The 25,778-nt window shown below is 39.7% G+C and overlaps 1 protein-coding gene across 1 annotated transcript in view; it reads right to left on the reverse strand.

The window, feature by feature from the left end:
* The window catches only part of terb1 (telomere repeat binding bouquet formation protein 1), a 279,465-nt gene that overhangs the window by 46,905 nt on the left and 206,782 nt on the right, over positions 1–25,778 (reverse strand). Inside the window, exons 12-13 of the mRNA XM_072279076.1 lie at positions 7,952–8,116; positions 3,205–3,303 (exon numbers count right to left, since the gene is read on the reverse strand). Of these exons, the coding sequence (XP_072135177.1) occupies positions 3,205–3,303; positions 7,952–8,116 (264 nt within the window). The remainder of the gene's footprint in view (positions 1–3,204; positions 3,304–7,951; positions 8,117–25,778) is intronic.

A 25,778-nucleotide genomic window follows, 5' to 3' on the forward strand; every position in this document is an offset into this window, starting at 1 on the left:
TTTGTCAGGCAAGATTTTCCTTGAAGGAAACCATGCTGAGTTCTGCCTATCTTGTCGTATGCCTCCAGGTACTCTGTAACCTCATCCTTGACAATTGATTCCAACAACTTCCCAACCACTGATGTCAAGCTAACAGGTCTACAATTTCCTTTTTGCTTCCTTGCCCCCTTCTTAAATAGCAGAGTGACATTTGCAATCTTCCAGTCTTCCGGAACCATGCCAGAATCTATCGACTTTTGAAAGATCATTGCTAATGCCTCCACAATCTCCACAGCTACTTTCTTCAGAACATAAGGGTGCATTCCATCTGGTCCAGGAGATTTATCTACCCTTAGACTATTCAGCTTCCTGAATACTTTCTCTGTTGTAATTGTGACTGTGCACACTTCTCTTCCCTGCCACCCTTGAGTGTCCGGTATACTGCTGATGCCTTCCTCAGTGAAGACTGATGCAAAATTCTCATTCAGTTCCTCCGCCATCTCCTTATTTCCCATTAAAATTTCTCCAGCATCATTTTCTATTGGTCCTATATCTACTCTCACCTGTCTTTTACTCTATATATACTTGAAAAAGCTTTTAGTATCCTCTTTGATATTATTTGCTAGCTTCCTTTTGTAAGCTTTTAAAAACTTCCCAATCCTCTGTCTTCCCACTAATTTTTGCTTCCTTGTATGCCCTCTCTTTTGCTTTAACTTTGGCTTTGACTTTTCTTGTCAGCCACGGTTGCATCCTTTTTCCATTCGAAAATTTCTTTGTTTTTGGAATATATCTGTCTTGTACCTTCCTCTCTTCTCGCATAAACTCCAGCCACTGCTGCTCTGCCGTCCTTCCCGCTAGTGTCCCTTTCCAGTCAACTTTGGCCAGTTCCTCTCTCATGCCACTGTAATTTCCTTTACTCCACTGAGATACCAACCCATCGGATTTCGGCTTCTCTTTTTCAAATTTCAAAGTGAACTCAATCATGTTATGATCACTGCCTCCTAAGGGTTCCTTCACCTCAATCTCTCTAATCACCTCCAGTTCATTACACAATAGCCAATCCGGTACACCCGATCCCCTAGTGGGCTCAACAACAAGCTGTTCTAAAAAGCTATCTCGCAGACATTCTACAAATTCTCTCTCTTAGAGACCTGATGCTGACCTGATTTTCCCAATCCACTCGCATGATAAAATCCCCCACAATTATCATAACACTGCCCTTCTGATAAGCCTTTTCTATTTCTTGTTGTAATTTGTAGTCCACATCACTGCAGTTGTTTGGAGGCCTGTATATAACTTCCATCAGGGTCCTAATACCCCTGCGATTTCTTAGCTCAACCCATAAAGATTCTGCACCTTCCGATCCTAGGTCACCTCCTTCTAATGATTTGATATCATTTCTTACCAATAAAGCCATGCCACCCCCTCTGCCTACCTGCCTATCCTTCCGATACACCGTGTATCCTTGGACGTTCAGCTCCCAGAGACATGCATCCTTTAGCCACGTCTCAGTGATGGCCACAATATCATACCTGCCAATCTGTAGCTGTACAAGATCATCCGCCTTATTCCTTATGCTGCATGCATTTAAGTATAACACCTTAAGACCAGTAATTGGTACTTTTTCCTTTAATTGCACTGCAACTCATCTCAATGGCTGCAAATTTGCCCCATCACCTGCCTGTCTTTCCTGATATCTTTACTGCTCACTATCTTAGATTTATTTCTGTTTTCCTCTTCCTCCACTCTATCATTCCAGTTCCCATCCCCAGGTAGATAGGGTCATAAAGAAAGCTTTAAGCACATTGGCCTACAGAAATCAATGTACTGAGTACAGGAGTTGGGACGTTATATTGAAATTGTACAAGACGTTCGTCAGGCCTAATTTGGAGTATTGTGTGCAATTTTGGTCACCTACCCTCAGAACAGATGTAAATAAGATTGAAAGAGTGCTGAGAAATTTAGAAGGACGTTGCTGGGACTTGAGGGCCTGAGTTATAGGGAAAAGTTGAATAGGTTAGGACTTTATTCCATAGAACCTACAGTAGAAGATTGAGCATAGATTTGATGGAGGTATACAAAAATATGAGGGGTATAGAAACAGTAAATGCAAGCAGATTTTTTCTACTGAGTTTGGGTGAAACTATAACTTGAGGTTAAGGGTGAAAGATGAATTGTTTAAGGGGAACATTAGGAAAAACTTCTTCACTCAGAAGGTGGTGAGAACGTGAAACAAGCTGCCAGCGCACATGGTGGATGTGGAGTCAATTTCAAAACTTAAGAGAAATTTGGATAGGTACGTAGATGGGAGGGTTATGGAGGGCTATGGTTCAGGTTAATGGGTCTAGATTAATGGTTCAGCACAGACTAGATGGGCTGAAGTATCTGTTTCTGTGCTGAAGTCATCTATGACTTCCAAAAGGTGGGATCTACGTGGAATCAGCTGTCAGAGGAAGTAGTTGAGACATGTACAGTAACAACTCTTAAAACATGGTTGAGCAGGTACATAGATTGAAAAGTTTTAGAAGGTGATGAGTCAAATACTGGAAATGAGAGGAGTTTGCATGGGACATCTTGGTCAGCATGGACCAGTTGGGCAGATTGGCTTGTTTTCATGCTCTATGACCCTGTGAATGTGGACCTCACAACGTTTCTGTCTCTATACTGTCTCATCTGGAGCTAAGGAGATGTCCTTAGTGCAGCAACACAGGATTTTTTGTGGTGAAAATTAGACACATATTTGGAAAATCTCTCCACAGTAAAGAGCTACTGAGCTTGCAGCCTCCAAAAGTATCACTTGATGAAGCACCTTGTGTACATCCAAATAAAGCCTTTGTTACACCTATAAAGATAAAGCACTCTACTGTCTATGTTCACCATTCCTATCTACTTTAGAATCTCTGTTTTGAGGGGATCTGAGTACACTGACTGATGCTGACTATTATTTGTACAATCTTCAGACTGCTTTTGAATACTAGTGCCAAATCCATGAACTAGCACTTAATCTGCTTTTGTGAGAAAGTGCAGAGTATATAAGGGGAATGTAAAAGAACAAAGAGCCATTTTACCTGTCCCCTTCTTAAAAATCTGTATTTTATTTAGATTGTTTTTGCAACATGGTTTGCTTAACATATATAGTAATCGTTTTGACAAAACAGTTAAATTAAAATTAAGTACAGAATGAAAAATTATAATCAAGGACCCAGGATCAGGAACTGTACTCACTTTTTGTAGATGTTTTAGCCAAGTTTATAGGATCTGTTTGCTGTATATGGAAAGCTGTAATGCGAGATGTTGTCCTTTTGACTGGAGTCAAAAACAATTCTGTGAAATAAACTCGAATGTTACAATGTACATTATACAAGGTCAAGTTTCAAATTTATCATTATCATCTTATCTTGATTGCCATAATCACTATAATTTAGAAATACAGAAGCAGGAGCAGGTCATTCAACTCTTGAAGCTTGTTCTGCTATGCACTTAAAACCAAACTTACAGGGGCATGATAAAGTAGGCCAAAGTCAGCATGGCTTCCTAAAGGGGAAATCTGGTCTGACAAATCTGTTGGAATTCCTTGAGGAACTAATAGGCAGGATAGACAAAGGAGAGTCAGTGGATGTTGTTTATTTGGATTTTCAGAAAGCCTTTGACAAGGTGCTGCAAGAGCCCATGGAAATATAGACACTAGCATAGAAAGAGGGAATAAAGGAGCCTTTCCTGGAAGGCTGCTGGTGATTAATGGTGTTCTGCAGAGGTCGGTGTCAGGACCGCTTCTTTTCACATTATACTGTATGTCAATGATCTGGATGATGGAATTGATGGCTTTGTGGCCAAGTTTGCGGACAATACAAAGATAGGTGGAGGAGCAGGCAGTGTCCAGGAAGTAGAGAATGTGCAGAGGATCTTGGATCAGAAGTGGCAGACTGAATACAGTTTGGGAAGTGCACTTTGGTATAAGGAATAAAGGCACAGACTGTATTCAAAATGGAATGTATATTCAGAAATCAGAGGTGCAAAAGGACTTGGGGCAGATTCTGTAGTGGGGGCAGGGTGAGTTGGTGGTAAGGAAGGCAAATACAATGTTAGCACTCATTTCAAGAGGACTAGAATAAAAAAGGAGAAGGGGAGGAGTGATGGGAACCAGAGGGAGATGGCCGTTTATACTCTTCCCCCTTACCCCACTTCTTAATCCAGCTTCTGCCCCCTTCCTTTCTAGTCCTGATGAAAGATCTTTGCCTGAACATTGACTGTTTATTCCCTTCCATAATGCTGCCTGACCTGCTGAATTTCTCCAGCATTTTAAGTGCATTGTTCAAGATTTCCAGTACCTGCAGAATTTCTTGTGTTTATTATTCTTTAAAACCACTCAATATAAGACGAACCGACCATACCTCTCTCCATACACCAGTTCTATCATTTCAGAAATCAGTCTGGTGAAGCTTCATTGAACTCCCGCCATCTTAAGAACACCCTTCTTCAGATAAGGAAACCAAAATCACATGACACTCAATGTTCAGATAGTTTAGAAATTATCACAAACTTCCAATACCAGCCTTAAGAACAGCTTTTATCCCTCATTATAAGACTACTGAATGCTCCCCTAATAAGATAAAATGAACCCTTGACCTCAAAATCTAACTGGTTATGGCTTTGCACCTTATTGTCTGCCTGCACTGCAATTCTTCTGTAGCTGTAACACTTTATTAGACCATAAAATATAGGAGCAGGATGAGGCCATTTGGCCCATCGAGTCTGCTCTGCCATTTCATCATGGCTGATCCAATTTTCCTCTTAGCCCCAATCTCCTGCCTTCTCCCCATATCCCTTCATGACCTGACCAATCAAAGATCTATCAACCTCTGCCTTAAATATACATAAAGACTTGGCCTCTACGGCAGCCTGAGCAAAGAATTCCAGATTCACCACTCTCTGGCTAAAGAAATTACTCCTCAACTCTGTTTTAAAAGGACACCCTTCTATCTTGAGGCTGTGTCCGCTGGTCTTAGAATCACCCACTAGAGGAAACATCTTTTTCACATCCACTCTATTAAGGCCTTTCACCATTTGAAAGGTTTCAATGAGGTCACCCCTTATTCTTCTGCACTCCAGAGCCATCAAATACTCTTCATATGACAAGCCATTGAATCCTGGAATCATTTTCATGAGCCTCATTTGAACCCACTGCAGTTTCAGCACATTCTAAGATAAGGCGCCCAAACATGCTCACAATACTCCAAGTGAGGCCTCACGAGTCCTTTATAAAATCTCAGCATTACATACTTACTTTTATATTCTAGTCCTCTTGAAATTAATGCTAACATTGCATTTGCCTTCCTCACCACAGACTCAACCTGCAAATTAACCTTTAGGGAATCCTACACAAGGATTCCCAAGTCTTTTTGCACCTCAGTTTTTTATATTTTCTCTTCATTTAGAAAATAGTCAACCCTTTCATTTCTTCTACCAAAGTGCATGACCATACATTTCCCCACACTATATTCCAACTGCCATTTATTTGCTCATTCTCCTAATCTAAGTCCTTCTTTATCCTCTCTACATCCTCAAAACTACCTGCCTCTCCACCTATCTTCATATTGTCTGCAAACTCTGCAACAAAGCCATCAATAACATCATCCAAATCATTGCCATATGATGTAAAAAGAATCGGTCCCATCAGACCTCTGTGGATCACCACTAGTGACTGGCAGCCAGCCAGAAAAGGCTCCTTTTATTCCCACTCCTTGCCTCCTGCCAATCAGCTGCTACTTTATCCATGCTAGAACCTTTCCTGTAATACCACGGGCTTGTAGCTTGTTAAGCAGCCTCATGTGTGCCACCTTGTCAAAGGTCTTCTGAAAATGTAAATACACAACATCAACCTATTCTCCTTCATCTATCCTGCTTGTTACTTCTTCAAAGAATTCCAACAGATTTGTCAGAGATTTTCCCTTGAGGAAACTATGTTGACTATGGCTTATTTTATTCTGTGCCTCCAAGTACCCTGAGACCTCATCCTTAACAATTCTCTCCAACATCTTCCCAATGATTGAGGTCAGACTAATTGGCCTATTGTTTCCTTTCTTCTGTCTCTCTCCCTTCTAGAAGAGTGGAGTGACATTAGCAATTTTCCATTTTTCCGTAACTATTTTAGAATCTAGTGATTCTTGAAAGACCATTAGTAATGCCTCCATAATCTCTTCAGCCACCTCTTTCAGAACCATGGGATGTACACCATCTGGTGCAGGTGACTTATCTACCTTCAGACCTTTCAGTTTCCCAAGAACCTTCTCTCTAGTAATGGTAACTTCACACACTTCATGACCCCTGACACCGGGAATTTCCACCATTGTTAGTGTCTTCCACAGTGAAAATACTTATTCAGTTTGTCTACTATTTCATTGCCACCCATTATTACCTCTCCAGCATCATTTTCCGGTGGTCCGATATCCACTCTTATCTCTCTTTTACACTTGTGTATTTGAAGAAACTTTTGGTATTCTCTTTAATATTATTGGCCAGCTTAATTTTGTATTCCATCATTACCTTCTTAATGACTTTTTTAGTTGTTTTCTGTTGGTTTTTAAAAGCTTCCCAATCCTCTAATTTCCCACTAATTTTTGCTCTATTATATCCCCTCTCTTTGGCTTTCGTGTTGGCTCTGACTTCTTTTGTTAGCTACAATTGTGTCCTCTTTCCTTTAGAATACTTCTTCCTCTTTGGGATGTATATATCCCATGCCTTCCGAATTGTTTGCAGGAATTCCAGCCATTGCTGTTCTACCGCCATCCCAGCCAGTGTTCTTTTCTAATTAATTCTGGCCAACTCCGCTCTCATGGCTCTGTAATTCCCTTTACTCCACTGTAATAATGATACATCTAACTTTTTGCACTGCCTCATTGCACTGTGTAATGAGATAATCTGAAAGAATGGTATGCAGGTCAAGATTTTCACTGTGCCTCGGTACAGGTGACAATAATAAAACAATTTACCAGTCTGTTTAGCTGTGATTAGCAAATTCTAATTATCTGCTGCATTGTTTGGGGAGGATACATGGCCCAAAGCAAAATAAATACATCAACAGCTTTAGGAGTTTGGGAAAAGAAACCTTGCATTTGATCAGTCAAATATTTCTTTTGATCAGTGAAATATTTCATTGGATTGTATGCACACATTACTGTACAAACACAAAATAATCTGCAGATGCTCTTGCCACCATTCAGGGCCCCAAACAGTCCTCCCAAGTGAGGCAACACGTCACTTGTGAGTCTGTTGGGGTCATCTATTGCATCCGGTGCTCCCAGTGTGGCCCTCTACATCGGTGAAACCCAACGCAGATTGGGGGACCGCTTCGTTGAGCACCTCTGCTCCGTCCGCCAAAACAGACAGGATCTCCCAGTAGCCACCCACTTCAACTCTGCTTCCCACTCCCATTCAGATATGTCCATACATGGCCTCCTCTACTGCCATGATGAGGCTAAACTCAGGTTGGAGGAGCAACACCTCATATACCGTCTAGGTAGTCTCCTGCCCCTTGGTATGAACATAGAATTCTCCAACTTCCGGTAATTCCCTCCCCCTCCCTATCCCTATGTCACTCTGCCCCCTCCCCCAGCTGCCTATCACCTCTCTCATGGTTCCGCCTCCTTCTACTACCCATTGCGTTTTCCCCTATTCTTTCTTCACCTTTCCTGCCTATCCCCTCCCTGCTTCCCCTCCCCGCCCCTTTATCTTTCCCCTTACTGGTTTTTCACCTGGAACCTACCAGCCTTCTCCTTGCCACCCCCCACCTTCTTTATAGGGCCTCTGCCCCTTTCCCCTACAGTCCTGACGAAGGGTTCCGGCCCGAAACGTCGACCGATCTTTTCCACAGATGCTGCCCGACCTGCTGAGTTCCTCCGGCGTGTTGACTGTACAAATATGTTTATGAATACAATCTATTTCCATTTTAAGGATTGACATACCAATCACTTACTTTTGTCAATTTTAGTAATGTCAATGTCTAGTAACTTCTTAAGCTCCTTTTTGTATCTGTCCTCACATTCTTGTATCACTTTATGACGATCACATTTGTTTGGGCAAGACTGAAGTATCTTGCTGAAATTCCTACTATTCAAGGATGCTGCTACATTTGAACAACCTATTAGGGATTAAACAAATAGGCATCAGTTTTCTTCATGAATGGCTGCACCATATATCTTCTACTAATCAAAATTTGGAAAATATTTTTTTGGATTAAAAAAAGTTCCCAGCTCCACTAATTAACAGGTAAATTATACCATACAGATTAGAAGATGTATGTGTGTTTCCCATAGACTGTTCAGTTAGATGATATGAGCAAGAATGGCAGTTGTATTGGAGGATGCAACACATAATCTTTGAGTTCAAGGGTTACAAAGAGCATAACTCAAATGGGGATCCTGCCTATCACAGTCAATCATCAGTCTCTGTTATAAGCATATATGTAAGTGGATATGTGTTTTCACTGTACTTATGATGAATGACTTTTTGGTTGGGTTGCTAGATATCCTCAGAAACATATACCATCACCTTCAAGAGAGAACTAGCGAAAATATTACAACAGCAATTATTGACATCTCACTGAGAATATCTATCATTCTGAACTCGGTTCTAATCTGCTCTCAGTCTACCCATCCCACACCACCGCTTCCCAATCCTCCATTCCACTCCAGAATGCAAAGATTTTTTTTAGACTATGGTTCAGTGGGAAACAACCATCATCTGAGACCAGTCATTTTTACACATATCCTAAGGTGAAGAGTGAAGGAAGTCATTCATCTTACATCGCAGATAAGCGGAATCTAATGAATGTGCTGTATTTGGACTTTCAGAAGGCTTTCAAAAGAGGACACACAAGAGGTCATTAAATTAAATTAGGAGTTCATAGGATTATATTATATTGAGTGAATTGAGAATTAGAGAGCAGGAAGAAAGGATTGGGAAATTGTGACTGGTGGGAACACTGCTAAGATTAGAGTGTAGACTGTAGTCCATTCCCACAGAGCCTTCAAGTTAGCTGCACCAAACTCAGTGCATTCCTCAGCATGTACTCCTGCAGCCTGGAAAGTGCCAGTCAGAATGATTCCTTTACAGACATCTCACTGGACTGGAAGATCAACAAGCTTCAGGCAGACAACAGTGCATCTTTCACTGAGTTGATGATCTTTCAGGAGCACTTGATATTTATCTCAGTACGCGTTCCTGTGAACAGCCTATTAATCGGAGTCCTCCGTTATGTAGCTGGTTAGGGTGAACCTCCACAAGGACCCCTACATCACTCTCAGACCTTCTTTGCAAATGCATGTTCAGCAAAGAGGTGGGCAATTGTCACAATCTCATTGTGACCATTGTTAAAGGCAATGTGCGCTAGAGTGAGACCCTAACATTGCAGGAAGGCTTACCCCGCAAGGGTCCCTCTCAGTACAAAAAGATTCATCAGATTGATATTGGAATACAGGGTAAAAGTTAAGGCACTGAGGAGTGCAGTAGAACAAAGGGATCTGGGAATACAGATACAAAATTCCCTAAAAGTGGCGTCACAGGTAGATAGGGTCGTAAAGAGAGCTTTTGGTACATTGGCCTTTATTGATCAAAGTATTGAGTATAAGGGCTGGAATGTTATGATGAGGTTGTATAAGGCATTGGTAAGGCCGAATCTGGAGTATTGTGTTCAGTTTTGGTCACCAAATTACAGGAAGGATATTAATAAGGTTGAAAGAGTGCAGAGAAGGTTTACAAGGATGTTGCTGGGACTTGAGAAACTCAGTTACAGAGAAAGGTTGAATAGGTTAGGACTTTATTCCTTGGAGCGTAGAAGAATGAGGGGAGATTTGTTAGAGGTATATAAAATTATGATGGGTATAGATAGAGTGAATGCAAGCAGGCTTTTTCCACTGAGGCAAGGGGAGAAAAAAACCAGAGGACATGGGTTAAGGGTGAGGGGGGAAAAGCTTAAAGGGAACATTAGTGGGGGCTTCTTCACACAGAGAGTGGTGGGAGTATGGAATGAGCTGCCAGACGAGGTGGTAAATGCGGGTTCTTTTTTAACATTTAAGAATAAATTGGACAGATACATGGATGGAAGGTGTATGGAGGGATATGGTCCATGTGCAGGTCAGTGGGACTAGGCAGAAAATGGTTCGGCACAGCCAAGAAGGGCCAAAAGGCCTGTTTCTGTGCTGTAGTTTTTCTATGGTTTCTATGGAACTGTCCTGTGAAGAGAGATTTAGCATACCAGGCTATGCTGATTAGAGTTAGGATAGGCGATAACATTGAAACATACAAAATTCTTACACATCTAAAAAGATAGGTGCAGGAATGATATTACCCCTATAACCAGGGTTACAGTCTCAAAATAAGGAGTCAGATAGTCAGGACAGAGTTGTATAGAATTGTTTTTACTCTAAGGGTAGTGAAGCTTTGGAATTCTCTATCCAATAGGACTGTGGAGGATAAACACACGAGATTCTGCGGATGCTGAAAATCCAGATCAAAATACACAAGATGCTGAAGGAACTCAGCAGGTCAGGTAGCATCTATGGAAATGAATAAACTTTCAACTTTTGGTCCAAGACCCTTCATCAGGACTCTGACGAAAGGTCACAACCTGAAATGTTGACTGTTCATTCATTTCCCTGGATGCTGCCTGACCTACTGAGTTCCTCCAGCACTTTAGTACTGTGGAGGATAGTCTTTGATCATATTCAAGATGAAGACTGATAGATTATTGGGTAATAATATAATGGAGATATATGGATTAGTGCAAGGAAGTGATATTGAGGTTAAAAATCAGCCATAATCTAACAGAATGACAGTGAATGCATGAGGAGAAAATGGCTTACTGCTGCTTCTATTTTTTATGGTTTTAAATCATTACCCCATGGCCACATACAAACTTAGATACTATTTTTACAACTCAATATTTTTGATGAATTTTTAATTTATTAGCAAACTGATGTAAAATGCCTAATATTGATTAGAAAATACAGACAGAGATTGGTTACCCTATAATTTCATTACATGATTTATTACTAAAGAATCTTTTAATTTTACATACATTTCTGACATTCAGTTGTTTCCTTATCATGGTTCAGGTTCACTGCTTCTCAGCTGTAAGACAGAATGAAGGGAGGGAAAATAGCAGCCTATTTGGTGGCTGAGCACAACTCAATGTATTTTAACTGAGCTCCCTTTCAATTAGGGTTATATAGTGAGAAGCATGCTAACTGAGATAATGGATTTCTGCCTTTTTTTAAATTCTTCGCAGACATTCGCAAGGTTTTACCAAGAAAACTGGCCCTGATTCCTTATTGGACAAGTCATCCTATCAGATAATTTAAGTATCTATAAACCAGGTCAAAACTTGCAAAGGAATAATAAACCCACGGAAAATGTTACAATGACTAAAACCACAGTAAATATTAAGGCAGATAACGATACATCAAAACAGTTTGAGGTGCATACCTGAACATCGGAAATCCTGACCAACGTTAAGTGAAGGTACAGAATAATTAAGACTCCCACTGATTTCATTATCAATTAGGTCTGAACACAGAATCAATGGATCTATAAAAATAATTAAAATGGTTATTTTATTAGGTGAATGAAAAGGTTCACAACTTCTCGGGCAACATCTGATGTTTCACAGGTTTGAGCTCTGTTTAAAGATGAGATCAGCACAGTGATGATAAATGATTCTGGCTCCATGAAGCTAGATCTAGTATCAGTTGGAGAGGAGATAGGAAATAGTAACAGAAATCACTGGTAAGACTTTTGGCTCCCGAACAGAAGCTATATAAAGGACAGAATATAAATCAAGAAATAATGGGACTTGCAAGAAGTGTGTTGCAATAATCATAGGAGACTTTAATCTTTATAAAGATTAGACATATCAAAATGGCAAAGGTAGCCTTGAAAAATAACTTGCAGTGTATTCAGGCAAGTCCTTAGAAGAATGTTATGGAATCAACTAAGGAACTGGCATTTTAAATCTGATACTGTGCAATGGGAAAGGACTAATTAATCTCGTAGTTAACAATTCTCCAGGGAAGTGTGATGATAACATGATACAATTTTGTATTTGGTTTGAGAATGAAAAACTTACAATATTTCTGAAACTAGTGTCTTAAATTTAAATAAAGATGATTTCAAAAGTATGAAGGTGAAGCCAGTTAAACTGGATTTGGAAAATTAAAAAATAAGCTGTGACAGCCATTTAAGGGGTTATTCCACAGTTCTACATAGAGATAAATTCTATTGAGAAGAACACTCAAAGGATGATCATCTGTGGCTAGCTGACAAAATTAAGATTGGAATTAAGTACAACTAAAATAGAAGGAATATAATGTTGTGAATAATGGTAGACCAAAATATTTAGTTTTTTTTTAAAAGAGCAAAGGATGACTGAACAAATAACAAAGAGGGAGAAAATTGATTCTATGACTAAACCAGCAAGAAAAGTACAGACTGTAAAAATTTCCCTAAGTACATAAAAAGAGACTGGTGATTGCAAATGATAGGTCCCTCAGAGGATGAAATGTCGGGGAATTAAAAGGAAGTAAGGAAATAATAGAGACTTTGAATAAATATTTTGAATCCAGAAGAAGACACTGTAAACATCACAATAACAGTTGAAAACACAGGAACAAAAGTGTGTGGGGAGCTTGGAATAAATAAAAAAATGTTAGTCAAACTAATAGTATAAAAGACCCAACAAAACCCTAACACTGCTAGTTTGTATGATAGGGCCATGAAAAAAAGTGGCTGCAGAAATAAATGTCTGAACTAGTTGTGATATTCCAAAATTCCCAAAGTTCTAGAGAGATTCCAACAGTGGAAAATCGTAAGTAATGCTCCTAGTCAACAAAGGAGGAAGATAGAAAGCAGGAAACTAAGGGCCACTTAGTCCAGTATATCACTTATTGGGAAAATGGCAAATCATTCACTAATAAACTAGTAGCAGGATATTCATTAAATTATAAAACAATTAAGCTAAGTCAACAGTGGAATTATGAAATGAAAAAGATCAGTGACAAATTTATTGAATGTCTTTGAGGATGTAAGGAACAGGATGGTTAAATGTGAATGGCATTCAATAGGGTGAAATATACATAATGTAAGAGCCCATGGCTTTGTACAGTGCATTAAAAATGTATTCAGCCCCCCACAACTATATTCACATTTTACTGTCATTTTCAAAATTTAAAGTATATTGAAGTCAGATATTTTGAGCTAATCTACAAAACATTATGCATCATGTCAAATCAAAAGAAAAATTTAAAAACCTGTCAACAAATTACTGAAAATTAAAAACCAAAATTGTGAGGCTGAGAAGTATTCATCCCTTTGTAATTACTACACTAATTGGTGCAATGTATTATCTCACCAACTCACCCAATTTGTTGATGTAAAAATTAGGATGATCACTTGTTTTCAATGAATTCTTAAGAATAAATACACTCTTCCCCACCATCTGTAAGATCTTCAACAGACCAAACCAAAATGAAGACAAAACAGCATTCAAGGCAAACCAGGGAAATTATAATACTGAAGCACAAATCTGGGGAAGGGTACAAGTTCATCTCAAAGGCACTGAATAAACATCGGAGTTCAGTGCAGTCCATCATGATAAAGTAGGAAAAATATGAAACCACAGCTACGCTGCCTAGGTCAGGCCACCCCTTTAAACTTTGTTGCTGGAGAAGAATGGCACTTGGAAGAGAGGCTACTGTGACACCAACAGTCACTCTGAGCGAGCTGCAGAGTCAGTGGGTGCAAGTAGAAATTAAATTCATGGCTCCACAATCTCCAACACCTTGCACAAAGACAGTGTTTGTGGAAAAGTGGCAAGGAAAAAGCCCTGGCAAAAAAATAGCATATTCTTGTCCGTAAAGACTTTTCAAATTGTCACTTAGAAGATACTGAAAAGATGTGAAGAAGGCCTTGGGGTTGAATGAGTCCAAACTGGGACATTTTGGCCTCAATGTTAAGTAGTATGTGTGGCATACATCTAATACTGCGCATCAGCAGGTAACTCATGCCTACTATGAAATATGGTGGAAGTAGCATCATGCTACGGGGATGCTTTTCAGCCGCAGGGACTGGAAATCTGGTCAAGATTGATAGGAAGATGAATACTGCTAAATACAGAGAGATCCTGGATAAAAACCTGCTATCCTCTGCCAGAAAGCTTAAACTGGGGAGGACGTTTGTCTTTCAGCAAGCCAACAAACCAAAGTACACTGCCAGAGCAACCATGGAGTGGCTTCAAATGAAGAAAATTGATATCCTTGAGTGGCCCAGTTAGAGTCCTGACCTTAACCCAATTGAAAGTCCCTGGCAAGACCTCCAAAATTGCTGTCCCAACTAACCTGGCACAGTTTGAACAACTTTGCAAAGATGAATGGGCAAATCTTGTTCCATCAGGAGACTTACCCAAAAAAAAACTACTGGCTGTTATAGCTGTGAAAGGAGGTTCAACTAAGTACTGAGCAAAGGAGGATGAAAACTTTTGAACTGCTGACTTTTCAGTTTTTGAATTTTTAGTTTTTCATGCTTTGCTATTTTCCCTGTTTTTGAATACTTATTTATGTGGACAAAGAGTTGGGGGCTGCATATTTTTACAAGACACTAGATAATATATTAGTATAGATAGAGAACTGGCTAATGAACAAAAACAGAGGGTTAAAATTAAATAAATAGATCATTTCAGGTTGGCAAGTTCTAACTAATCCAAATACACAACAATCAAAGTTGGGACTTCAAATTTACAATCTATATTAAATGACTTACATGATGGTATTATAGTATATTGCAGCCAAAATTGCTGGAAAAGAAATTATGGGGAGGATGCAAGAAGTCTGCAGAGGTTAGATGAGTCGGCAAACATCTTGTAGATAGATTACCCACTTGGGTAGAAGGGAAAAACAGAATATAGTTGAAATATAGAGACTACAGAATTCTGCTGAATAGAAAGATCTTGTTTATTAAAGGTTTAAGAGTGGATGTGGAAAGGATATTTCTTATAGTGGGGAATTTAGGACCAGAAGGCACAGCCTCAGAATAGAGGAACATCCATTTAGAATAGAGATAAGGAAGAATTTCTTTAGCTAGAGGGTGGTAAATCTGTGGAATTCAATGTCATAGAAAGACTGTGGAGGCCAAGTCATTAAGCATATTTAAAGTGGAGGTTGAAAGGTCCCTAATTAGTCAGGGCATCAAAAGGTATGGGAAGAAGCCAGGAGGGTACAGTTATGACGGATAATAAATCAATCACTTTGGAATAGTGGAGCAGACATGATGGGCCAAACAGCCTAATTCTGCTCTTATGCTTTACTTTTTAGGGAATAATCCTGCTTGCATTTACTCTATCTATACCCATCATAAGTTTGTATACCTCTATCAAATCTTCCCTCAAACTTATACGTTCCAGAGAATGAAGTCCTAACCTAGTCAACCTTTCCCTATAACTCAGGTCCTCCATTCCTGCAACAGCCTTACAAATTTTCTCTTCACTCTTTCAATCTTATCTAAGGCCAAGATCATATCAGCCATAACCTTATTGAATGGCAAAACAGGGTCAACTCCTGCTCTTCTTATGAGCTATTCTGCTTTGTATAACTGAAACTTGCATATGAATTTTCAATTCCAACGCTGTCATCACATATCAGCAGAAAAATCTTCAGACTGTTTTTCCTTGTGTATCAAAAGGATACCAAAATTTTTGCTTCCATGCCAAGATTAGCTTTCAGACAAATATTCACCACTCTTCAATGCAGTTTACCAAAATGCATTTTAAATAATTACCTAGATATAATTTTATTAAGAAACTTAATTTATAATTGATAATATTAATTACCATAACATTTCTAGAATGCATAACAGATGGACATGCACAGATGATTTCCTCTTAATGTTTCTGTTTATCATTTATATAAATTGAGCAATCTCTCCAATTGATTCAAGGATTTCCTTATGCTATTATAATTCAACTTTGGATGAGAAGTGTTCTTTACCAGTGTTTTTCTGTTTGCTTCTCTTTTCCTTAGTTGGAGCAGGTCTTTTGAATTGGTCCTGGCTGCGAAAGGAAAAAACAATCATGAACATTGTAATACCTAGTTTGGATTTAAAGAAGGAACCGTAAATCTATAAAAATTAAAGGGAAACATACTACTTCAGAAACTCTGCTGGATTATATATAAATCATATACAGTGGTATGCAAAAGTTTGGGCACCCCTGGTCAAAATTCCTGTTACTGTGAATAGCTAAGTGAGTAAACATTTCTTTAATATTTTAAGCAAGATTACTTTTTTATTTCCATCTTCATCTTTTGCTATTTCAAAATAACAAAAAAAGAAAAGTGCCCGAAGCAAAAGTTTGGGCATCCTGCATGGTCAGTTCTTAGTAACACCCCCTTTGGCAAGTATCACAGCTTGTAAACGCTTTCTGTAGCTAAGAGTCTTTCAATTCTTGTTTGGGGGATTTTCGCCCATTCTTCTTTGCAAAAGTCTTCTAGTTCTGTGAGATTTTTGGGCCCTCTTGCATGCACTGCTCTTTTGAGGTCTATCCACAGATTTTCGATGTTTAGGTCGGGGGACTGCAAGGGCCACGGCAAAACCTTCAGCTTGCACCTCTTGAGGTAGTCCATTGTGGATTTTGAGGTGTGTTTAGGATCATTATCCTGTTGTAGAAGCCATCCTCTTTTTCATCTTCAGCTTTTTTACAGAAGGTGTGATGTTTGCTTCCAGAATTTGCTGGTATTTAATTGAATTCATTCTTCTCTCTACCAGTGAAATGTTCTCCCTGCCACTGGCTGCAACACAAGCCCAAAGCATGATCGATCCACTCCCGTGCTTAACAGTTGGAGAGGCGTTCTTTTCATGAAATTCTGCACCCTTTTTTTCTCCAAACATACCTTTGCTCATTGCGGCCAAAAAGTTCTATTTTAACTTCATCAGTTCACAGGACTTGTTTCCAAAATGCATCAGCCTTGTTTAGATGTTCCTTTGCAAACTTCTGATGCTGATTTTTGTGGTGAGGACGCAGGAAAGGTTTTCTTCTGATGACTCTTCCATGAAGGTCATATTTGTGCAGGTGTTGCTGCACAGTAGAACAGTGCACCACTACTCCAGAGTCAGCTAAATCTTCCTGAAGGTCTTTTGCAGTCAAATGAGGGTTTTGATTTGCCTTTCTAGCAATTCTACGAACAGTTCTCTCGGAAAGTTTTCTTGGTCTTCCAGACCTCAACTTGACCTCCACTATTCCTGTTAACTGACATTTCTTAATTACATTACGAACTGAGGAAACGGCTGCCTGAAAACGCTTTGCTATCTTCTTATAGCCTTCTCCTGCTTTGTGGGCATCATTTATTTTAATTTTCAGGGTGCTAGGCAGCTGCTTAGAGGAGTCCATGGCTGCTGATTGTTGGGACAAGGTTTGAGGAGTCAGGGTATTTATAAAGCTTTGAAATTTGCATCACCTGGCCTTTTCTAATGTTGACTGTGAACAAGCTATAGCCCTAACAAGCTAATTAAGGTCTAAGACCTTGGTAAAAGTTATCTGAGAGCTCAAATCTCTAGAGGTGCCCAAACTTCTGCATGGTGCTCCTTTCCTTTTTTTCACTCTAAAATTGTACAAAACAAAAATAATACACTAATCTTGCTTAAAATGTTGAAAAGAATGTTTCATGTTTAACTTTATGACTTCTGGAGATCAGTTCATCTTCTACTCACTTAACTATTCACAGTAACAGAAATTTTGACCAGGGATGCCCAAACTTTTGCATGCCACTGTATCTGCACACAGTTCCTGCATAGAAAACATCATTTCCTGTTATAATATTTTGTCATATTCTGTTGCACAGAGATTGGATTTTACTATCTACTGGTGGACTAAACAGGCAATGCATATGGTGCTAACATTTAATTGGATCACCCAAAAAAGCACATTAAGAATTCTGCTAAGATGTAATTTGTGTGGTTCCTGATAGGAGTTGTATGGAAAGTTCCCAACTCTCACATATTTACCGTTCTGATCACCAAGGAAGGAATTAGACCTTGAAAGAATGCTCCCCATAGCAGCCACAGAATAACGCATGAAAAGCTGCAATGGAGGTGAAGGAGAATGTGAGGCAGAAAAGACAGGACAATAGTGTATTGTTCCACATAATCATCTATCACGATCAGGTCCCATGACACCAGTGGCCCACTTCATTGTAGGGTGTGGGGTGTGGGGTGTGTGGTGGTCAATAATTGTGGTAGTGACTCTGTTGTATTCAGTGATGGAGCAACCAGTTATAAACTCGAGCAGTGAAACTGAGGCCACCTGATGTGTGCAAGACATTCGGTTAGAATGGACAACTTTTAATAGGTGTTTCATTTGTAATTTCTACACAACATGCTCCAAGTTATTTTTTTCCTAACTGTTCAATTAAGTTTATAGCTTGTACCTAAAATCTTTAATTTATACTGGTTGGAAAAGAATGGAGTAGATGACAATCTAATCAGCTTGAGGGTCATAGTGTCTTACTCTTGCACCTAACTTGCTCCTTCAGGTATGACTGATGCCAGAAAATTATCAGATCCACTAGGTTGTGCAGAGACATGTGTTACGAACTGTAATGTCTTAGAAACAAACCAGCAGCAATAGATTTCATACTGGAGTCTGGTTTTGATGTGAAAAACCACTATCTTTATTAGTATCTACTTATAATATAGCACCTTAACCAAGATAAACAAAAGTTAACAGTGTTATGTGTATGTGAATATGACTCCCAAACTATTGAGCTCGGGGAAACAAGGCTTAAAGTCTTGAGATGGTAGAGTATGAAAGTTCAGTTCATCCATGGAAGGAATGATGGGAGAGAGATATTTGTAATCCAGGGTGAAATGTAGAGAGAAGGCAATTATGTCGAAATCCACAGGTTCCACGGTGGTAATTAATAAATATCAGTTGTCGAAGATTCTCCGTCGAGCCATTCTAAATCCACGTACGAATTACCACCAGAGTGATCTGTCACAGGGATGTCGTCTTCAAAGGGGTTACCACATAACATACCCAGGAAAGGGTTAACTTCAAGCGGTCCCACAGGACATTCCTTAATCCACTCCTGTGAATTATATGAAGTGACAGCCACACATTCGATGTGCACTGGATCGATAATCAACCCACCCTTGTGGGTATAGCAGAGTTCCAAATCCCTAGCTTCGACAAGCTGGAGCTGCTACTCTTTTCCAAGTTCGCTCCTCTCTCTCTCCCTTCTGACTGTGACTGTCTGTGTCCTTGTTTTAAAGGTAAGCAAGCTGTGTCAAGTCAGTGAACAACATCATAGTCCTGCCTCACTGAAGCGCTCTTTTAAAGTGACAGTCCACAGTAAACAAAACCTGTGGGCTCGTAACACATGCCACTCACAAACAAGAGAAAATCTGCAGATGCAGGAAATCTGAGCAACTCACACAAAGTGCTGGAGGAACTCAGCAGGCCAGGCAGCATCTATGGAAAAGAGTACAGTCGATGTTTCGGGCCAAGCCTTGTAAGTCAATGCTTCCTATTACTTTCATCTGGCAAAATGTTTTCCACAAATACAACTACTTTCCCAAAATTTTCCTCTATAGCTCAGTATGCAGTATGTCCAAGAGATGCCCAGCACATTGCACATACCACTGCTAAGCCAGATAGGATCCTGATGCAGCCTCTTCTACATTGGTGAGGCCTGATATAGATTGGGGGACTGCTTTGTTGAGCACCTCAGCTCCATCTGAAAAAAGAGAAATTTCCCAATGGCTATTGACTTCAATTCCTATCTACATCATTCCTGTTCCAATATGTCGGTCCATGTCCTCTCCTGCTACATGGACACCTCAAGTTCAAAGACATTATGGCCTAGCATGAGTTCAAGGCAGAATTGAAACAATTGCATTAATCAACAGTTGGAAGTTGCCTCATATAAAGCCCTCCTCCACTTTCAATAAACAATGTACTGTACATTTATACCCTAGATCTGTTTGTTTTCAGAATTGTAGCACCTAGAATGTATTGCATTGTCTCATTCTTCATTCCAAGATGAAACCACATCTTTCAGCATTAAATTTCCTCTACCATATATCTGCCTATTCCGCCAGCATGTCTGTATCTACTTGGTCTATTACACACCCTGTCACATTTCACTTCACCTTCAAGTTTTGTGTCATCTTCATATTTGGGAACCATATCCTGTACGCCTAAGTCCAAATCATTAATGTACAAACCCCATTTCCAGAAAAGTTGGGATATCTTCCAAAATGCAATAAAAACAAAAATCTGTGATATGTTAATTCACATGAACCTTTATTTAACTGACAAAAGTACAAAGAAAAGATTTTCAATAGTTTTACTGACCAACTTAATTGTATTTTCTAAATATACACAAATTTAGAATTTGATGGCTGCAACACACTCAACAAAAGTTGGGACAGAGGCATGTTTACCATTGTGTTACATCACCTTTCCTTTTAATAACACTTTTTAATCGTTTTGGAACTGAGGATACTAATTGTAGTAGATTTGCAATTGGAAATTTTGTCCATTCTTGCTTGATATAAGACTTCAGCTGCTCGACAGTCCGTGGTCTCCATTGTCTGATTCTCCTCTTCATAATGCGCCATACATTTTTCAATAGGAGATAGATCTGGACTGGCAGCAGGCCAGTCAAGCATACACACTCTGTCTCTACAAAGCCACGCTGTTGTAGCCCGTGCAGAATGTGGTCTGGCATTGTCCTGCTGAAATAAGCATGGACGTCCCGGGAAGAGATGTCGCCTTGATGGCAACATATCTCTCTCTAAGATCCTAATGTACGCCTCAGAGTCAATGGCACCTTCACATACATGCAACTCACCCATTCCGTGGGCACTGATGCACATCCATATCATCACAGATGCCAGTTTTTGCACCTTTCGCTGATAACAATCTGGATCGTCGTTTTCATCTTTGGCATGGAGAACTTGACACTCGTTTTTTCCGAAAACTAGCTGAAATGTGGACTCATCTGACCACAGCACATGGTTCCACAGTCTTTCGGTCCATTTGAGATGAAGTCGGGCCCAGAGAACTCGCCGGCATTTCTGCATAGAGTTGATGTATGGCTTCCTCCTTGCGTAATACAGTTTCAAGTTGCATTTCTGGATGCAGCGACAGACTGTGTTGAGTGACAATGGTTTTCCGAAGTACTCCCGAGCCCAGGTGGCTATAATTGTCACAGTAGCATGATGGTTTCTTAGGCAGTGCCGCCTGAGGGCTCGAAGATCACGCACATTCAACAGTGGTTTCCGACCTTGCCCTTTACACACTGAGATGTCTCTGAATTCTTTGAATCTTTTCACAATATCATGTATTGTAGATATTGAAAGACCTAAATTCTCTGCAATCTTGCATTGAGAAATGTTCCTTTTGAACTAACGATTCTCTCATGAATTTTGGCACAAAGGGGTGAGCCACGACCCATCCTTGCTTGCAAAGACTGAGCCTTTGATGGACGCTACTTTTATACCCAGTCATGATACCTCACCTACCAATTAGCCTGCTTAATGTGGAGTCTTCCAAACCGGTGTTACTTGAATATTCTGTGCACTTTTCAGTCTTATTTTAACTCTGCCCCAACTTTTGCTGAGTGTGTTGCAGCCATCAAATTCTAAATTTGTGTATATTTACAAAATACAATTAAGTTGGTCAGTAAAACTATTGAAAATCTTTTCTTTGTACTTTTGTCAGTTAAATAAAGGTTCACTTGAATTAACATATCACGGATTTTTGTTTTTATTGCATTTTGGAAAATATCCTAACTTTTCTGGAAATGAGGTTTGTAAATTAAGAGAAGTAGTGGAACTATTACTGGCCCTGGGATAATCTGCAGTATGAAAGCAACCTTTCATCATTACCCTTTGCTTCCTGTTCCCTAACTCATTTTCTATCCATGGCCCTATGACCCCTTTTATTCCTTGGTCTTCAATCTTGCTGACAAAACTATATGTGGTGCCTATAAATACAGTAATAACCCCACTTCCCTGATGGATCATTTCTTCTACCACAGCAATAACCTCTACAAATTACTTGGACTTTGTGTGCCTTTAACAAATCTATGCTGGCTTCCTCTAAACTATATGCATTTGTTCAAATAAGTATTAATTGTCCTGGTTATTTTTTTAACTTTCCCTATTAATAGATAGATAGATATACTTTATTGATCCCGAAGGAAATTGGGTTTCGTTACAGCCGCACTAACCAAGAATAGAGCATAAATATAGTGATACAAAAACCACAAACAATCAAACAACAAAATGCAAACTGCCAAATGGAAATAAGTTCAGGACCAGCCTGTTGGCTCAGGGTGTTTGACCCTCCACGGGAGGAGCAGCAAAGTTCGATGGCCACAGGCAGGAACAACCTCCCGTGACGCCCAGTCTTGTATCTCGGTGGAATATGGCCGGAGTCCAACAGCAAAATGTTCGATATCCGGTCTACAAACAATGTTCCTCGATCGTAATATGACCCGGATTGCACCATCCGTTGTTAAGCAGAACAGTAAGCACCCAACTCCTTTACACTTACTGCTCTCAGTGCACTTCCGGTTAGCACGAACAGTCTGGAAGCCGCCCATGGAAAAGTTTTGATCGGGTATGTCCTCATGCAGCCCCGTTCCAGTAAAACACATAACACTACACTCCCGAAATGTTCTCTGATGCCTGGCTAGCGCCGTGAACTCGTCCATTTTATTAGCCACCGAACTCCTCTTCTCCATAAGTCTCTGTTGTCTCGACCCGGTCCTCTTTCCTTGCCTTTGTGATCCCCCTCTGCATCCTCTGTTTGTTTTCCTCCAGATTTCAGTCCGGGTGTCCGCCGCTCTGCTCGCTAAACCGGCCGGCATAAGCTCAGTCAGCTGGTCCCTGGAATAAACAATGCGACCATGCTTCTGCCCCGCTAATGAGACGTGTCGGAATGTAACTATTTCCAGCGCTAAAAACCCAAATAAAGCTCTCTCTACCAGCATGTTAGAGAGGGTGAAGCTTCAACGTGTTACCGAGAAAAAAAAATACAAAAAATAACGTAAGTTAAAAAAGTAAGAACAAAAAGTAAGAATACTGGTCGGAACGGCTGTAACAAGCTGCATGCATGACCCGCGCATGCGCACTGAGGCTAAACCAACTGGTCTATGTTACTGGGTTTATGCCTGCGTTTTTTGAACAAGGACTGAGAATGTAATTTTGCATTTTGTTGTGCCATTCTGCAGCAATATACAGTTTTCAATAATCAGGCAACTGTTCTGAATCTACAGAACTTTGCAAGATGATAGACAAGGTCTTTGCAATTTTTTGCTCTTTTCTTCTTTGCCAGTAACTTGGCATTCAGCTGGACCAAGTGATTTACTCACTCTAAGCTATCCTTTTTTGTATCTCAACTTTAGCAATTCTTAGCTCATCCAATTACATCTTTCATTGCATCCTTGGTTTAAAATGATGTAAAGTACTTATTTGGTTAAGTCTTCAGAATAAATAATCAGACAGAGACTTTCCAAATAATTATCCTGAAAAAAGATTCACAACTGTCAGCCATTGGCAAAACAGATTGAGAATAAAAATAAAACTGAAGAGACTGGAAATCTGAAAACAAAATGGAAAAGCTGCGAAAATCAGATTAGGAAGCATCTGTGAAAAGAGAAACAGTTTGAGAGAATCTTCCTCAGAGTGGAGCTCTGACATAGAATCACAAATCCAAAAAATGGAATGTTCTTTTTCAACAGATGCTACCTGACCAGCTGAGTTTTGCCAGCATTTCTGAGTTTTGTTTCAAAGCCAACTGAAGTACTTCATGGCATTGAGAAAAACAGGCTAAGGATGCAATCATAATCTCCTCTTGGATTTCAGAATGGACACTATTTGCTCAATACAAGATGAAAGAAAATATAGCGGGCCATAACTTGAGAGTGCAATTATGGACCACTTGTTCACTTGCAATCTCTTTCTGTAACTCATTCTCTGGCTATTCAGTGTAAATTCTAGAAATTTCAATAAGCCCCAATATCTAAATCATGTGGTTCAAAAGCCAAATTAAATCTGCATTCCATTTGTAGGCAAAGTATTAGCCAGTTATGCATATCTGCATGGATGGGAAAGATCCTGGGTTAGAAAAGTTTTCATTGTTATATAAGCTTAATGCACAAAGCATGTAATCTGTGTGAGTTAACTTTCATTTCTGAAGTTTGGTTCTGTTCATCTCAATCCTTCAGCACCCACAGAGTATCTTTTAATGACCTCAGAACATCCTAGAGATGTGCAGAGGACAGACTACCACTTTACAGGCATATGGATTGGCATTTAGCAAAGACTTCACAAACATCAATACAATGAATAACTAGTTTAACATTAGTACTAAAGATCAACCTTTTACAAAACCCTAGTACACCTATCTCTTTGAGATGCTAACTGGCTTGCTGCATATTTTATACTTCAGTGAAACAGCATTGCAATTTTAATTTTAGCCTTCAATGACAATACTTTTCTAATTTACTCATCACAAGTGGTGACATACCTCTGTTCACATTCCTGCTTATACCTGGAGTTTTGCTCTTCCATTGACATACCCGTTCCTTGTACTCTCAGCTCTGGCACTGTTACTGGTTGATCAATAGCCTTTCTACACGTCACAGACCAAGACATTTTGTCAAGTTGCTGATCAGTTTCTGGAAACCAATCTTTGTTGTGAGTATCAGAGATGTCTTGAGGCCCTTTGCCGTAAGCAGTCTCTTTGCTCATAGTGTGGTTCTGACTATTTTCATTTCTTGCTTTGACATCTAAATTTATTTGGTCACTTTTAATGTTATCAGACTGAAGTGAATTGTTATTTTCACCATTTTCTTCCTGTGGAACACCATCTTCCACAAATATTTGCCGCTTGACTTTTTCCTAAAACAGAAAATATATAAAATGTAAGTTACATTATTTTATTTTATAATTTACTTTCAACAATTAAAGCTTAGGATGGAGATCTGTGTATGTTTTTGGATGTAAGTATTGCTGGCAAAATGCCATCTTGCAGTAATATAGTTTGTTATTATATGTAATTGCCTACCCTGTGTGTTCTACATACATATTCTACAGGGATGTGCCCTTAGCCCACTGCTCGGCTCTCTCTACACCCATGACCGTGTGGCTAGGCATAGTTTAAATGCCACCTATAAATTTGCTCATGATACACAACTGTTAGCAGAATTTCAACTGGCAGCAGAAGGGTGTACTGGAGCAAGAGACACCAAGGAGTTACGGTGTTGCAGCATCAACCTTGCAATCAACATCAGCAAGACCAAAAAGCTGATGATGAACTTCAGACAGGGTAATACGGGGGAACACAAACCAATCCTCATAGTGGAGAGAGTAAGCAATTTCCAAGTTCCTGAGTGTCCATATCTCTAAGGATCTAACCTGGATGCAACATATTGATGCAGCTATAAAGAAGGCAAAAGAGCAGCTATGTTTCATTCAGAGTTTGAGGAGGATTTGATTTGTCAGCTAAAACACTTGAAAACTTCTACAAATGTAACATGGGGAGCATTCTGATTGGCCGCATCACCATCTAGCATGGGGGCTACTGCACAAGATTGAAGTTAAGTTGCAGGAACTTGTAAAATTAGTCAGCTCCATCATAGGTACTAGCCTCCGTAGCATCCAAGACATCTTCAAGGAGTGGTACCTTAGGAAGGCAGTGTCCATCATTAAGGACCCTTACTACTCAGGACACGCCCTCTTCTCATTGT

Source organism: Mobula birostris, chromosome 15 (genome assembly GCF_030028105.1).
Source record: "Mobula birostris isolate sMobBir1 chromosome 15, sMobBir1.hap1, whole genome shotgun sequence".
Taxonomy (NCBI): Eukaryota; Metazoa; Chordata; class Chondrichthyes; order Myliobatiformes; family Myliobatidae; genus Mobula; species Mobula birostris.